The sequence below is a fragment of the Alosa sapidissima genome, chromosome 9 (assembly GCF_018492685.1).
Source record: "Alosa sapidissima isolate fAloSap1 chromosome 9, fAloSap1.pri, whole genome shotgun sequence".
NCBI classification, from domain to species: Eukaryota; Metazoa; Chordata; class Actinopteri; order Clupeiformes; family Clupeidae; genus Alosa; species Alosa sapidissima.
Window position 1 is genome coordinate 16,737,024 of NC_055965.1, and position 17,619 is coordinate 16,754,642.

Below are 17,619 nucleotides of genomic sequence, written 5' to 3' on the forward strand. Positions count from 1 at the left end.
AGAGAGATAGAGAGAGAAAGAAAGAGAAAGATAGAGAGAGAGAGAGAGAGAAAGAAAGAGAGACAGAGAGAGCCCTAGGCTTGACATATTCTGTGTGAATATTCTTTCATCATAGTGTACACGTATGTGCATCTGTTCTAGTAGAAGGCCGCCTCTCCAAATCCCCATAAGAGGCTTACGGCCACAAACATATTTATTTATTTAATTTCTCTTGGTGGTCAGCCAGGTCAGCGTGAACATTGAGCAAATACATAAATACATACATAAATGATAAATAAATAAATACATACTTTTTAAAATAAATAAAGCACTTTTTTGAATTGATGCACCTGACTTCCTGCTCAGTATTTTCACTGGCTGTTTTTGCAGCACTGTTTTGGCTGTTGTTGTTGGAGTTGTATGTAAACTCTTTTCCACACCCATATGATGGTTTCACTAAGCATGCCCAGAAGTGCAAGACAAAATTATCTGTGTGTGTGTGCGTGTGTTATATTTATTTTAGGATTGTCACTGTGTATTTATTTGCATGATAAATATTTGCATGATAAAAAGTGCTATTACGTCCGGTCAAAGTTTCTCTGGTTGATCTGCCCCTGACATGCAGGCCTCATTGACCTGAGCTCAAGCAAGTCAGAAAGGGGAAGATTCTATTGGGGAAAGATTCCTGTGGAAGCAAAAAGGGGGAGTAAGGGTGTGGTTGTGTGTGTGTGTGTGTGTGTGTGTGTGTGTGTGTTTTAATGTACAGAAGCACACATACAGTCCATCAATTTTATACACTGATTTCATAACCACAGACGTCAGGGCAACGGGCTAGTCATTTAATTCTGTGATGGAGGATTTTTTGGGGACTGGGATGATGGTAGAGCTTTTGAAGCAGAAGGGCACTTCACACAGCTCCAGGGACTGGTTAAAGATCTGTGTGAAGATTGGTGCCAGCTGTTCAGCACAGACACGCAGACAAGAGGGGGACACACCATCAGGTCCTGGAGCCTTCTTGATCTTCTGCTTCTGAAAGACTCGGCACACATCCTTCTTGCAGATTAATGGGGTACAGCAAAACATTGCGAACAGCAAAAGCAAACAAACCCAGGACAACACACAAAATGCTTTGAAGAGCTTTATTGACGGGACACGTACAGCAAGCCAGCACACTGCTCTCTCAAACTCCACTTTCCCCCTCATTATCTTCCCCCCTAGGTACATTCCCTTGTGCTTTCCCCCATACATCCACAAGGGTGCATAAAAACAAAATAAACATTAACCATATAAAGTAACAAAACCATAAAATATACGGCTACGGTAATTACATGAATGAAGTCAGTTCAGATTAAGTGTATCAGAATCAGATACCAATTATTGTCATTAGTACAAGCGCCTGCCTTAAATTTCATGTAAAAATGTCTGCTGTAAAAAAAGTCCACTGAGAACCGACCAGCTATTCTCTGTAATGCTCCGTCTTCACATGCGATACCTTGACTGTGTATTCGTACTAATGCTGCCCCGTTGCAGAGGAAGGCATTGACCCAGTCATACTGTACACTGAGAAAGTTTAGGGGTTTCTCCAGCCCCTTAGGAGGTGTGTAGTCAAGCCGTAAAGATATTCCGCATGTCATGTCAGGTACCACATTATCATGATTGAATACCCAGACAATACTCTACATGTGCAGTTTGATATACTAGCCTACACAAGTATTTCCTCCAGACAGAAAAATGTTCGACCTTTGTACATGCACCCATGGGCTATTATAGACCTACTTGCCATATTCCAGATTGCAATAATATCGATGACCAACAGGTGGGGTGATTGCATTTGTCAAAGTCGGTCCACTCCACAGAGTTCGCTGGCTTAAAGACACTGGCTTGCCTTGTAGCCTACAGTAATCCTCTCTGAGCCATGCCATCGCCTACTGGAAGTCACTTGAAGTCGGCAAACCAGTTTCCTGTTGCCAACAATCCCCTGAAGAGGAGTAAACGTGTGCTCACCGAAAACCCTTCCCTATTTATTTTGTACAACCACTGCACGTATAGGCTAGCGTTTTTAGGAAAAAAGTTGTAAGCTAAAATTGTAAGTTTTTTATAATAATGACTTGAAGCTGAGCAGAGTGGCTCAGCAGCACTCTTTAGAGCTGCCCACGGACATTAAGACTCGCTACATTGTATTTCTTACGTTTTGGTAGGCTACAACTAAACCACTCATCGTCAGGCATACGCGTAGATTACGGGAGGGACGGGTGGGATATGTCCCCACCACTATTTATCACTTGAATTTTGTCCCCACCAAAATGTGCAAACCAATTGCGACCGAAAAAATCCCCACATACTGAAATCATCGAGTCTAAACCATGCGATAGGCGCGCACAATGACATCCTCACAGCATGCACACCTGCCTAGATATGTGTGGATCGAGTGTTGCGCGGTTAAGGTTTTTTAACATCCGCACCCACCCGACCCTCCAGTCATGTAATGCCTGCTAGAGTTGACTGTAGCTCGGAATGCAATCGGTTGCCATAGTAGGCTATCCCAAAATCCAGCGATAAAACAAAGCATGAACTCATGAGCGTCGGTCTGCCCTATATGTATATCCTCTGATTGTAATGTTTACAGATAGGCTATCTAGGCGATATTTGTAACATTTATTTTGTATTTGGCCTGTTATAAAATCATGTAGGCCTATTGAACAATTTAAACACATTGTGAACCCCAAAGTTGGAGACATGCATATAGACATTGCTGCAAATTTAAAACCGGATTACTCTGGAATGGCTAACTGTACAGGGGAGTGCTTTAAACTTTAATTAAAATTACACCTTTGTGTTAGTAAGGTCTGCTGTTTATTCTGATATATGGTTTGTCATGTGTTGAGGGAAAGTTCGCGAAGCCAAGATGAATGGGTAGGGAGACGGGTGCAGAAAATAGGCTATGATTAAATTAAAGTTAGGCTACTTTTCTCGCGAACCGTTTACCACAACAACTAACCACCACCATTGTTTAAAAGCTGAGAAAAAGCTCGTTCGTGTGATACATGTGATGTCTGTGATGAATAGGCTACTCCGCAAGTAGTTCAGGAAATTTGGGTGGGACCGAAATACCTTACAGAGCAGCAGATCAGGGCTGGCCATATCGGCTCTGATGTACATTGATTTAAATGCATTGCTTCACTACCCAACACGCGAACAAGAAAGAAAATAAAGAAAAGAAAAAAAGAAACCAATGAGCTTATGTCGCGATTTCCGATAGGCCTAGGCCTAGAGAAAAGACAGCTATTGGTAACCTAACAAGTAGGATTTGCTTTGCCTACTCTGCTGTTTGATTGTCCCAAACTTTGAGACGACCCATACTCGCATTAACTGAATCTTATCAACCCGAACTGCGATGTTCCAAACAGAGTGACAGGATGCAATGCCTAATAACAATGCCTAGGCCTACTGTTAAACAACTGAAAAATATTAAGCTGCTGTTTTCTTTTCATGACGAGCACTAGGCCTACGTTTGAATGATTTATGACTGAATGGAACGTTGCGTTTTTACGCGCCAGTACTGCTTATCACGTCGTGTGACAAAGTTTACACCAACCATCATCTTCTAATGTAGGCCTATCCTTATGTTGAGATGTCAATTCTCTTTGCCTAAGGCTGTCATTTGTGCGTGAAGCATGTTTTAATTAAGACAATACACAAGCTATTTTTATTGTTGAATGATTTCATGAATGAATTGTAGGCCTACGCACAGTGCGTAGGCTACAGGATTAGGGCTGGCGGCGCCACTGACCAAGGCCACAGTAGCCTGTGAACCTCTGATTTTCAAAGGGGAATCACGGCCAACGCACTCTTCTCTTCAATTTCCCTTCCAAATTACTTTTTATTGTCTTAAGACATCTATCGCAAGAATCTAACATTCTAAGCAACAGCAAAGCAAATGCAAGCTAACCAAAGTGCAGTGTAGGCAGTTTTGGAAATCACACACCTGCTGCATCTGAAGGCCCACGCATAATAAGGCCTACGCCTAGGCACGTCCCTGATGCACGTCACATTAATAGCTGATGCTGCCTCCCCAAAATTCCGCATCATGTGAACAGATCAGCAGGCCTGCACATTTTCACCTCGTTTTCAGACACACGTTGCAGCAAAAAGACGTATCATTGTTATTTTTTGTCGGGTCGGGTCAGGTTCGGGTAGTTAATCAGTGCATATTGAGGGTCGAGTGGGTGCGGATGGTAAAAAATCTTACCCGGCGCAACACTACTGTTGAGCATATTGTAATGCAGCGTTGAATGGATGAATAGCTTACATAAGGGTAGCCTACCCCGCATTTTTCAAAACACACTCAAGCTTATCCCCACCACTTCTAAAAACAAACTGACGCCCTTGTGTCAGGTGCTTGTTGACAGCCATATCAACGAACAGGAAACTGGTTTAGCTAGTGCACAGAGCATGGGACCATGAAATACCTAGCTGAACCTAGGCCTAGTTGAAAAAAGCTAGGCTATATTGATTGGTATGATTGGTCATTATTTCCGGGAAATTTTGTCCACCAGGGGTGTAGGCCTAGCCTTGTGGTAAAATAAGAGATGGGTAAATTATGAATTCTGTGATCTCGGTGAGTTGGAGTCTGCGCCATGCGGTGTCGTTTTTTTAAGGCATTCAGAACATGTTTGATGATGGTGGATGTTATATTGTCCAATATTTATAACAATACCAGTGATAGCCTATTAAATGGTGTTGGTGAGTGTAGGCTAGGCTACATATTGTGAATGTGGATAATACAGTGTGATTTTTGAATCGAAGTGTTGCAATTGAGAGGTGGATAAACTCTAAAATTTCAGGGGTGGATAAACTGCGTTTAGGCTTAGCCTACTTGCATTTAGCCTTCACTACGCCGCTGATGCCCACCCTTCTGTTCATGCACATGGCCAAGCCAGTGTCACTTTTCCCCAACATCATCGTGGACGTGGACGTGGACGTCACCTCATTGTGGGAATAACTGGTTAGAAACGGGGGAAAGTTGTCTAAGAGAAAATGTTCGCACTCAAAGTGTACACACCAAGTCCGATGCGATTATTTTAATATTTCGCATTCTATTTCGCATTCACGTCACGCATGTTCACACAGCGACTTTCAGTAAGCAGGGAGAACTCATAAAATCATCAAGATTTGAAACAGATTATAGCCTTGATCATTCATGGAACCGTGTAGGCCTATTGGCTTGAGAGGTGCTGGGGAAATTAAAGCTTACGGCCATCCTTCCCATCCCTTGTCTATTCTACTTGTGCTATTGTGATAATTGTGCGGTCCAACACAAGTTGGTTGGGCTCATTAGTGCACCCATACACCCACCCCACTACACAACACACACGCAATTCTAACGCTAGGCGGGAAGGGACATGATTAACGTTGGCAGTAGTTTAAGGAGGATACGCTTTTATAGAATTAAGCATTCTTCCTTGAGAAAAACCCCGAGTCCGGGTAAATAGATGGACGAGAGGTCAGCAGGGAATGACGAGCTGATTTTGGGCTGAGCTCAACTTTGCGCTCTGCCCCACGTTGAGCCCAGCCCCGATCTGCAAGCTGCAGCCAGGGGTGCCCGCATATTGGATTCGAGGTATGCCATTTGGGCGGACTGGTGTAGCCTAACAAGCTGTAGGGTAGGCAATCATTTAAAATGTTACATGCCAAAATGCTATACGCCAACACGCTATAAAACGGCCATAGCCTATATCATGTAGGCCTACATCTCACGAAACCATTTCACACGCAGGCTACATCAAAATGTATCTGCTAAGGAGCGGAGGCACAGAGACAGCCTGTAGAAATGAGCATGGGATAAAATCGCACTGCTGCAACAAGTGGTAAAAATTGATCAGCTTGTATGACGATGATCCAACAAACAGCAAAGGCTAATAATGATAGCCTATCAGTCATTAGCTTACCTTTATAAGATCCACAGAAAGTTTTTCAGAGTTCCACATTGGGCTACTTCATTTATGAAGCATACAGCAAAGTTAACGCACCAGGAAATGTGAGGCAAAATTACGATAGTGGTAACCTTGGACATAATGCTGTTGTCAGCAGCATAGCCTATCATGACCTATTCTTAACACTTCCATTTCCATGAATGCATGTTGTATTTTTTCATTGCAAATATGTGCAGTGAGAAGCCCTCTGTCTGTAGTGAGATTTAATTCTGTGAAAATGGGACGGTGGTAAGAAGTGGGGAAAGCTGTCTGTAAGGAGTTTGCACTACGTAAGAAGTTCGTCAGGAGTAGGCCTACTCTTGAACACCTGAGAGAGTCTACTGTAACGTAAACTCTGTAACTTTGGCATATAGGCCTATTAAGGAGACTAGTCATCGTGAGCACTGAGCAGTAGGATCACCCAATCTATCAGCTTTTTTTTCTGCTCGTCGTTCTATTGTGACATCAATGGAACCCTGCAAAATCATTATTTGATTGGTCAACAGCTCTTTTTCGCATGCGAAATTTCGCATGAAATGAGACCGTTGCGAAAATATTTTTAATCGCAACGAATTTCGTCCTCGGTGTGTACAGACTAATACGAATGCATGTGTTTAATAGACTGCGTAATTTCGTGCGAATATTTCGTCCGAAAAATCGGACTCGGTGTGTACGGGCTTTTAAGGCTGTGGGTTTAAAGTGTGAGTTTAAAATGTCGGCACCTGGCAACCTTATTACTGCGTCGGTGCGCGCTCCTTCAAGACCTGTAGGAACGCCTCCCATATGTTAGTCCTCAGCATGGTCCTCAAGCCTGCCTTTACTCGGGTGAATTGTAAATCTTCGAGCTACGTTGTTCATGTAACCTCGACATCAGCTTTGATCTAATATGGATAGTCGTTTTTTTCATTGAGAATACACATAAGTTCTTCTCCAACAACCGCGGATAACTCGTAATGGATCTTACCATCTGGTGTTTAATATTTGGAGTTCTAACTTGCCTGAATTCTGCTGCTTCAGGTAAGCGTTTTATCATCTTTGTAAATGTTTTAAGGCTTGTGTCGTTTTTAAAAAAAACTTCAGTGTAGTCCAATTCAATTTTGTTTCGAAGCCTGAGTGAAACTTAAAAACTCAATGTGTGACTCGGAGCGTCAAAGAGATATGCCAAGGCTAACGTGAATAACGTGTAGTAGGCTACAGTATAAAGCTGTGCATATATTATATTAACTGAAGTATGGTAAAGTACTATGGTAATAGACAGAATGAGCCATTTAAAGTTGGTCATAATAGCTTAATGTAATGTGTGTGTTTATCGCTCACCGGCCGGGACTTTCCAGCGACAGTGTAATCAAAATCAGTCCCTTATCAGTCATCTCATCCACCCACGGAAGTGGAGTCGATGATCTTCGGTGTCATAGTTAAACTGCCATAAGAGAGTGCGTTAAACATTGGAATTACAAAGTAGCCTAATTTCTGGTATGTGGTGAATCTCGCATAGGAATACCTTATTATGAATCAAACGTTTTTCATTTTTATATCCCATCTCTAGTAACCACAATAATAGGTCTTAATCTTCCTTTAAAAGTAGTCCAATGAAAGTAAAAAAAGAGAAATGCACATATGTCACATAGGCTATTCATAGTCTCTACAGTCTATGTCTAATGAGAATGTGTGACAACAAATAATTCCTTCATGTTTTGATGTTTCGACAGCCTGAGACAAAATAAAACAAAATAAACGCTTAGTCTGTGTCTAGGGTAGGCTACTGATTTGTTGACTTTTGGCTCGAAACGTCATATTGCCGCAATCTACACTAATCTAAGTGAAATGCCTAAATCATATCTGCAACACCAGTTTCTGTACCCTCTGCATTTCTGTACCATCTGCCAATCAAAATATAGGCGTGTTTCTATTTGCCTGTTTGAACCGATGTTGTCAGTGTTCCTGTAAGTTACTTGAGGAAGTAGGTGCAGGTGGCGGCTAGGCATATTGCTCAAGACTGGCCGTAAGCTATGCAGGATTATTTCTAGCAACTGGAAAGTTTCTAGGAAACTTCAGCATCTCTCTCTCTCTCTCTCTCTCTCTCTCTCTCTCTCTCTCTCTCTCTCTCTCTCTCTCTCTCTCTCATATATTATCACATATTATCACATATTATGTTCAGTCAGGTCTGTGTGAGAAGCAACTGGGGTCCTTCGAGGGTACCACCACCACACACACACACACACACACACACACATACGGGTATTGGTCAATTTGTCTGTTCAAGTGTTGAAATGCCTGCAGCAAAAATGAACAAGCAGAAGTTCTCACGCCTCCCCCTATAGAGTTCCTGTATGTAAGGATTTGGAATATCCACTCATACACTATAGGCTAGGCTAGTGTAAATATACACTATTTACAGTACATACCATAGATATTATAAAGCTTTATACTATCTATAATACATACCAGTGCACCCTCTAGTGAGTGAGTGGGTGTTTCCAAACGCAAGCTAATTCTTCCATCTAGTGCTGCTCCATTCACAATATTTCATTTTTGTTTTTAATCCATTCGCTCAAATTAGTGAAGGGCAGTATTAACCCATAAATGGGTGATCCCCCACAGGTCTGCGTTGGGTACAGGTGGCAGAGGGATGGCAGGTATCTGTTTGTTTTTTGACACCCCATTGACAGAGGACAGGAGAGGACACAGGAGAACCGGGCTAGCAGGTTCTGTTGAAGGCATGGCACGCTATGGAGCATGTCTGCTGTGCTGGAATGGGTACTACCCACCCATTAAATGCCCATCATGCGAGAGATAACTCAGTATTGTGTTTGAAGGCAAGTGCGTAGGATGGAAAACCATTCCTTGCTTCTTTTTGCAATGAGCCATGTTGCTTAAGCAGCACTCAAATAATCTCCCATAGAAATGTATGGGGTTAGTTCGTAACGCAAACATGGCAGTCGTCTACACATATTAAGCCCCTTCCGACGCCAAAAGTTGACATGTGAATACATCGTGCCAATCATGTGGTATGTTGTGAATACATTGTGCCAATCATGTGTTGTGATCTCGCAGCTGGAACGAGGCTGGTGTGTCGTGATTTGTGAAGCCTTGCGCACACGCAGTTCTGCCCGAAAATAGATGCGCGATAAGTGCTCAAAAAGCGTTACAATATGGCCGCCGAGTGGAGGAACTTGCCTAAAAGGATTTTGGTGTGGCTAAATGAATAATGCAGGTGCAGAGTGCAGACTAAATGAGGCGGACTCAGCTGCCAAAAGGTCACGTTTCTTGCAGGACCTTCTGATGCAGCAGCACCTTCACTGATCATCAAATAAAGTCTTGAGTACTCTTGGAGTAGGCCTACCTCCGGCCCTGTACTGTAAAAGTAGCATTTTATAGTTACTCTGAAATCTACTATTGCATTAAAGCTGGAATGTTAATGCCGCTTTGGATAAAAGTGTCAGCTACAGTAATAGATAATGTGATACCATTGGGCATGTTAAACAGGTCAAGGAACAGGGTGTCTGAAAGGTGAGGATAAGAAGGTGATAGGTCAAGAGAAAAATAACTGGACTAACACGCTCAACACCTTGGTATAATTTCATAATTCCATGTTGTGAAGCTTATTGTGTTATTGGCCCAGAGACCTTGAACAGAGTTTAGGGTGGAGCAAATGACTTCTTTCTGCATTTGTCTCAAATACACCTCACGTAGGAACGTAACTGCCTACGAGCAGATATGCATGCTGGAATGAGGAACTTATCCACCAAGGCCATGCAATAAGGCTTGTCCTTTCGCAACCACTGGGAAGCCATTCAGGGGTTTTCTTTACGAGGGCAATAATGGAGTGAGAAGTCGAGCATTTTTAGAAGTATTTTTCTCCAGAATTGAAGCCCAACCCTAGAGATGAACTCGTGATGGTGTAGGGACCACCTGAGTTTCCATGTGCAATGGGGCCGAAGGTTCATGACTTGCTGACGTGTTCGTCCCTGTATTGTGCTGCCATCTGCCTAAGATCAAAGTTTCAGTGATAAGATGTTTCGACCGCATGCAAGGAGAAGGCTATAAAAGAAGTGTGTCATTCTCAACCCCAAGTTGAGATCCTTTTAGATTATTTATTTCATATCATATATTTATATCATTTTTTAATCAACATTTTAAAGTAAGTTTTTGGGATTGATTTCATTCTCACAGCAGCGCTTGAATCTGTGGTTTCTCATGTGAATCACCTAAGCGCCAAACTAAACACTTCAACACATTAGCTGATCGCAAGGTGTTTCAACAGCATGAAAGGACTATATAAGAAGAGTGGGAGGTAGTAGCGCAGTGACAAAGGCACTGGGCTGGCATGCACTAGCTGGCAAAAGTTGTGGGTTCAAAAAACATTGTTGAATTGTTGCAAAAATGTGATGGTGTCATTGTGATACACATGTGACCCATACTGTGTATCATTTGATTAGCTGGCTGAACTGGGACAACTGGTTAACAACACTAATTAAGGAGGGGTTGACAGGGCTAGTAGACATAGGGTAGTTGAACAAGGCAGTAGACTTGCATTACATTAATATTTAGCATCAGTAAGCATTCTTAAAAGAGAAGGGATTGGAAATATGATGCAGATTTCATCTTTAGAGTGGCCTTTCTGCAGAATAATTAAAGTAACCTAATTGTCCTGGTTAGTTAATGTTAGTCTTCTGTGCAGATAACTTCTGGACTTTGTACTGTAAAATTGAGGCTTGACAGTCTTGATTGAGATGAACTGCTGTCATAACTTTTGACAATTAAAAAAAAGTGTTTTTTTTTTTTTTTCAGTTTTCCTAAACAAAAAGATGCCACAATTAATATGAATTCAGCAAATGTATGTGGACACATAACTACTATTTTTCTAGCATTGGTTTAATGACATTAATGAATACAGTTGTATAAGAAACTTTTTAATAGCTACTTGGGTATCAAGACAGGGAACACGGATATAGTTTTCAGAAAGTATAGGGCTTAAAAGTTCACACCAATGCGATTTGGTTTCTGCTTAGTTATTTAAGTGTTAAACTGTTTTCTCTTTTTTTTCCCCTAAGGTCAAGCCTTTCTCATTCCTGGTCCAGAGAATGTGACTGTGGACTGTGATAACTTTGACACCATTGTGTACTGGAATTACTCCGATCTCTTGATAGGAACTCTTTTTCAAGTAGAGTTTAAAAGCGACATTGGGTGAGTGAATGAATGGAGCAGAGATGTAAAAGTCTGATTTCAGAAAGTAAGTCTACCATGTATTGGTTCTGCCTGTACGTTTAACACAGGTAATTTCACTAATTACCTGATCTGAGTTGTGAATCAGCTTATTAAGTGAATGGTTGGAACAAAAATGTGGCAGGAATCTTACTTTCAGAAGCCGGATTTTTACACCTCTGATGGAGTGTGACCTTTAATTGAAATTATTGTCTGTCATAGAGCCCACATTCTCTAGCAGCACCCCTGCTCTGTTCTCAACTGGTCTAGCAGCACCCCTGCTCTGTTCTCAACTGGTCTAGCAGCACCCCTGCTCTGTTCTCAACTGGTCTAGCAGCACCCCTGCTCTGTTCTCAACTGGTCTAGCAGCACCCCTGCTCTGTTCTCAACTGGTCTAGCAGCACCCCTGCTTAGTTCTCAACTGGTCTAGCAGAGATTTCGGCTAGAGATAAAAAATGAAACATGGCCAATAGCCATATTAGTCACCATGTAATAGACGATTACTGTTGTACTTGAATATGCTGTAACAATGTTTAACTGTGTGTGTGTGTGTGTGATTCTGTAGCAATAAGAACACCTTCAAGACGGAGGCACACCATGTCAACATCACTAGCCGACTGAACAACACAAACTACGCCGTGTACACCATAAGAATCCGGGCCCAGAACGTAACTCACACCTCCAAATTCTCTTCGCCTGTTAGGTTTGCTTTTGATAACCGCATGGAAGGAGACATTATATGTGAGTTTGTCTTATTTTTAAAAAAATCAATCTTCCTCAGTAGAAACAAGTATTCAGTTACAGCATGACTATTGTCTCTGAATTTGGAGAGAAATATATTGAACTTAACTACAGCTCTGTGGGTCTGTGGACAAACAAAATCATAATTAAACAAATTCCTTTAGTCTTTTTAACACAACAATTTTAACACAATGAATGCACAAACACAAACAAATAATATGTATATATATTTGGTGTTTGCCTGCCATATGAATCGCTATAAGATGGCATGAAGCACAGACGCACACCACTTATTTTTTAGCTCCTGTACTTCACTGTCTTTACTCTACTCTCTGTGACGACTCGGCAGGTAATCTGGACTTCCCACCTGTAACCCTGAAGTACGAGTATGGAGACCTCACCCTGAGTTTCCAGAATCCTCTGCACCTGTATGAAAACACTCCAGCCCTCAAGTATCTCAAGAAAAACACAGACCCAAACCTGGAGACGTCCAACTTGAGCTACGAAGTAGTTGATCAGGTTGGGAAAGAGTTTATCACTTGTGGGTTACTTTTTTTAAGTGATAATAACTAACAAATATATAATAAATATATGTTAAAAACTGCTGTTTTCAGAGCAACAGAGCCACAGAGTTTACCTGTCCTTATGAGAAGAGCGTGTGTGCAGAGACGCTGCACATCTCAGCCAAAAAGGACCACTACTGCGTCAACGTGTCGGGGAGCATCGTGCGGGCAAACGTCCGCGCTGCAAAGTTTTGCTACAATGGGCCGGAGAAGGGTATGAGGCGAATTTCTGTGTGTGTGTGTGTGTGTGTGCCAAGACACTGAATTGTTTTTTATTTTCTTCTAATTTTTGTGTGTGCCAAGACATTGAAGTGTTATTCTATTTTCTTCTAATTTGTGTGTGTGTCAAGACGATTGAAGTGTTATTCTATTTTCTTCTAATTTGTGTGTGTGTCAAGACGATTGAAGTGTTATTTTATTTTCTTCTAATTTGTATGTTTGTGTGCCAAGACATTGAAGTGTTATTCTATTTTCTTCTAATTTGTGTGTGTGCCAAGACGATTGAAGTGTTATTTTATTTTCTTCTAATTTGTATGTTTGTGTGCCAAGACATTGAAGTGTTATTCTATTTTCTTCTAATTTGTGTGTGTGCCAAGACGATTGAAGTGTTATTTTATTTTCTTCTAATTTGTATGTTTGTGTGCCAAGACGTTGAAGTGTTATTTTACCACAGGTCGACCACTGCCCAGTCATATCGTTGCCATCGTATTTGCGATGGTCCTTATCGGCACTATCATTTTCCTGGCTGCTTTAGTATCCTGGAAGACGAGGGCCAAAACCCACCCCATTCCTACACCACATGTGGTAAATGCATTTTCATTGGCATCTGTAATTTGGCAGACAGGACAGCCCCCCCCCCCCCCCCCATTTCTCTCTTTCTCTGCCTTTCTTTCTCATTTTCTTGATTTCTGTAGGCTTTTGTAATGCTGATATCATTTGTGTGTGTGTGGAGAGGGAGAAGGATCACCAGAGCACACAGAATTGGATTTTAGTTGTTTTTATTGTGGTGCAACAGCAAAGACTAATGTTTCCATGGGTGTTCTATCCCATCTTCATCAAAGTCAAGGGTTGTATTTGTAGCCTAATGCTGATATGATTTGTGTGTGGAGAGGGAGAAGGATCACCAGAGCACACAGAATTGGATTTTAGTTGTTTTTATTGTGGTGCAACAGCAAAGACTAATGTTTCCATGGGTGGGTGTTCTATCCCATCTTCATCATAGTCAAGGGTTGTATTTGTTGTCCTATAACTATAGTCATGGGGCCCGAGTTCGGCGGCAATATAGGTAGCGGGAAGCTAGCCTACATCAAGACGGACGTCTGAAATGGGCAAGACCTCTCTGGTGAAGTGAAATTGAATAAACCAATCACTTGCAACCAGTGTTAAATAGATTATCTATTTATAAGGGATAATGTATAGAATGCCGGTCATTACTGGGAAAATAAGTCCCGACAGGGCGAACCGGACCCCGACGCGCAGCGGAGGGGTCTTGTTCCGCCCTGAAGGGACTTATTTTCACAGTAATGACCGGCGTTCTATAGATTATCCTGCTTATTATACGGCTACTTGCCAAAACGAAATAATAAACTCCCCACGATATGACTTTAGCCTACATAACCTAGCCTATTTGTTACCGTTCATCGTGGCATTTGCTGAGAAACATAGTTCGCAACAACACACGCTGCTGAACTTGAATCAAACATTCTTTAGAACACAGCTGATCAACCGTCTGCTTTCACGTTTGAATGAAGTTCCAGTCCTTGCGTAGTGATATGAAAGACATTAATCAGAAGCACAAAACCCGTTGCCATTGACAGTGGTGATTAAATGCTTTGCCGGTGATTTATGTAGATTTAACATAGGCCCGAACGTTGGGAAGGCCCATTCATGTGAATGGAACTTTCTGCAGCACTCTGAAGAGCCGTGTAATAATATAGAGTTAATATATTATTATCTATCTTTTATCAATTAACTTCGGTCTGACTCTGCCCACTTTGTGCGTCTGACTTCGCTCTGGCCACAGTGCACTGTCGGCAAAATACGCTGTCAAACTCGCACCCCTCGACTCTGATTAAAAGATGGAATACAACACCCATGGAAATGTTCGTTCTTGTTGTTGCACCACAATAAAAACAACTAAAACTATCTCTGTGCTCTGGTGATCCTTCTCCCTCTCCACATGACCAGTCCTTTCCCGTGAAGCACCAGATGGGTATTCAGAAGTGCAGTGGAACTACCTTTTTTGACTTATAGTTTGTGTGTGTGTGTGTGTGTGTGTGTGTGTGTGTGTGTGTGTGTGTGTGTGTTTCTGATCCTGTCTCCCCACAGCCTCCTCTCACTGAACGAAGACCCGTTTATCCGGACCCACCCGGGCGGTCCGAAAGCGTCGATATTCTGTGGGTGGACTCGTCGCTGTCGGTAACTTCCGAGGACCCGCTCCTGTCGGACCACAGCTCCAGCAGCTGCCGCAGCAGTGCCCATTGCTCCTGCTTCATTAGCCCAGGCCGCGTGCAGACCGGAGCGAGTCTGGCGAGCGACGATGTGGAGCGAGACACCGAATTGACCGGTTGGTCAATCGAAAGGTCAAGTCAGGACCTGAGACTCTTGGAGACGTCGGGAGGGACGCTCTCATCGGACGACTCGCCTCACGCCTATGACATCTTCGTGGACCTGAGGCCACGCGGCCGGGACGGCGTGGACGCAGAAGAAGAGGTGAGGTACAGCGAGGGTAAGACCAATGGACACCCCGCAAACCAAGAGTCGTCAGGAGGGACAGCGCTGTCCGGTTACGACTCGTCGCACGGCATCTCCGTGGAGCTGGAGCCAGGGGACTGCGTGGATGGCTACACAGTGGACAGAGCATGTTCGGAGAGCGAGGACATGGAGCGAGACACCGAATCGACCAATTGGTCAAGCGAAAGGTCCGCTCAGGACCTGAGAGACTCAGAGGTGTCAGGAGGAACGGTGCTGTCCGATTACGACTCGCCTCACAACATCTCCGTGGAGCTGGGGCAAGGGGACTTTGTGGATGGCTACACAGCCAGGAAGCGTTTGGCTTGAGGTCGGGCGTGTCTGCAATTGAGAGTGAACGTTTTAAAAGGCAGAGTCCGCAAATTTTGGAGAAAGATTGTTAAGAATTGAGCTCAACAGCCAATCAAGTTGCACCCTTTGTTTCCGTGCTCCTAAAGCTCAACTTAGCAGGGCGTGACCAGGCTAGCCAAACTGCCTTGACTTCAATGCAAAAGAGACAGCAGATTTGTTGCCAGGCAGTCAGCCTATACTCAACCATGTTGATGGCCATTGCTGCCCTCTGCTCCTTAACAGCGCGCCAACGGGCTTTACACACACTCTCATCTTACACACACTGCCACACTCCCATCTCAGGAGGTCTGGGTTAAATAAATATGCTGATTTTACCAAGAGTGATGGACTTTGATGGGTTTTGGCAAAAATAAATAAATCTATATGAATGAATGTCTATACAAACATACATACATGGCCTTTGGTCCATTAAAGACAAACTGGGACTACAACAGGTTAGAGAGCCCTGCTAATGGAGCAATGGAACTGCTTGGAGATGAAACATTGGAACTGCTTGGAGATGAAACATTCATTCCCACTGGACCTGTAGGCAGTTATGTATCCACTCTATGTGGAAATGTGTGAGGAACACTTCCTGGAGATTTGCATCAGGGTAGTGGTTACGGATCTGAATAAGCCTCTGTTCATCAGCCAACATCAAAGAGAGAGAGAGAGAGAGAGAGAGAGAGAGAGTGAACATGAATGACAGTTCAAAGGACTGGTGACAGGTGCAGTATTTTCAGATCTCTATTTCTGGCTAGTGCTAGCTTGTTTAGCAGGCACCAGGTAAGGTGACACTTTACTTTAGGTTTCTACTAAGAGTGACACGACACTCATAACCCTACCACTAACCCTTACTTGTCATGACAAAAAACAAATGACAATTGACAGAAGCGTTATGTCAATTATGACTTTTTTTTTTTTTTTAGTTTATAATGTTTATGACATGCTCTTGACAGTGTCATGTCACTCTTATACAGATACCTTCAACTAACGTGTACCTGGTTATTTTAAGCGCTAGAAGATGGTGTCTGTCTGGTTGTCAAACTAGTTAGTAGGCGGGCATACTAACAAAATACCTAAATGTTTTGTGGAAGTAACAAACGGGTAGCACTGAAGATGAGTCACAGAGTGCAAATTGTGCAGATTGTGCAGATGTATAACTGCACTGACAATTCCTGTCTGCTGCTGAGAATGAGAATGAGGAGTAGCGGGAGTAGTAGAACCCCTGTGAATGCTAACTACATTTTTGTGACGGACAAAATCAGAAAACTACATGTTAAAAAGAGTATGTAATAACATAGCCTTTGAGCTCATGGGGAAATGGGTCCTTACATCTACACCATACTGGTGCAAATGGCATAGAAAAAAGGACGACGGAAAATACTAAATACTGCTGTAATCATCAGAAGTCTTAAGATGTTCATAATGTCCTGCGCAGCTATACAGTTATATTTTGTCCATATATTCCAACTTTGCCTCAATGACACCCGAAAATTAGCACTGTTTTTGATCATACTTAGACATAAGATAACCACGTTGCCAATCAGAACATGACCCATGACCCTTGCTGTCCAGTGATCTCACAGGGTCACGGGTGACCATGTATGGACCCTTTCAAGAGAGTTCCATTATCAGCATCATAGTTGGCCCCACAAGACTTCCGTTTTAACATTCCATATGTTATCTTAATGCAGAGGAAGTAGATTGGGACCCAAATAGAACGTTCAAGCATTGTTTTTGTTTTTATTGTTGAAAGGGTCTGTATGTGAAATAGGCAACTGTGAAATCCCAAACTCTGCAAGCTGTTATGACAACCACCTATAGTGATCATAGTAGTGTGTGTCTAAGGATAGGACTTTGTGAAAACTGTCAGCAAATGTAATTACAGTATAGGTACTTGCAATTACATGTTTATTACTAGCTCATATTATCATCTGTATATTGGTTGAGGGTTAGAGTGAAACGTCATCGAATTCTTTTGTACCTAACAGGGAAGCTACACCGGGCACATACCTCAAGCGTTCCGTTCCCCCAGCGTCTGCTGCACCAATCAGCTTTCACTGCAATCAATGGCC

The 17,619-nt window shown here is 42.7% G+C and overlaps 1 protein-coding gene across 2 annotated transcripts; it reads left to right on the forward strand.

The window, feature by feature from the left end:
* Positions 1-6,501: 6,501 nt before the first annotated feature.
* Positions 6,502-16,611, forward strand: ifngr1 (interferon gamma receptor 1). 2 transcript variants are annotated; one of them, XM_042103649.1, is made up of 8 exons: positions 6,546-6,968; positions 11,006-11,138; positions 11,722-11,897; positions 12,247-12,416; positions 12,512-12,674; positions 13,134-13,264; positions 14,789-15,161; positions 15,453-16,611. In XM_042103649.1, the coding sequence occupies exons 1-8, from the start codon at positions 6,905-6,907 to the stop codon at positions 15,518-15,520; spliced, it is 1,278 nt and encodes a 425-aa protein (XP_041959583.1). In that variant the 5' UTR covers positions 6,546-6,904; the 3' UTR covers positions 15,521-16,611. The 2 variants fall into 2 exon arrangements, with proteins under 2 accessions (XP_041959582.1, XP_041959583.1); XM_042103648.1 differs by having other exon boundaries at positions 6,502-6,968; positions 14,789-16,611.
* Positions 16,612-17,619: the final 1,008 nt, after the last annotated feature.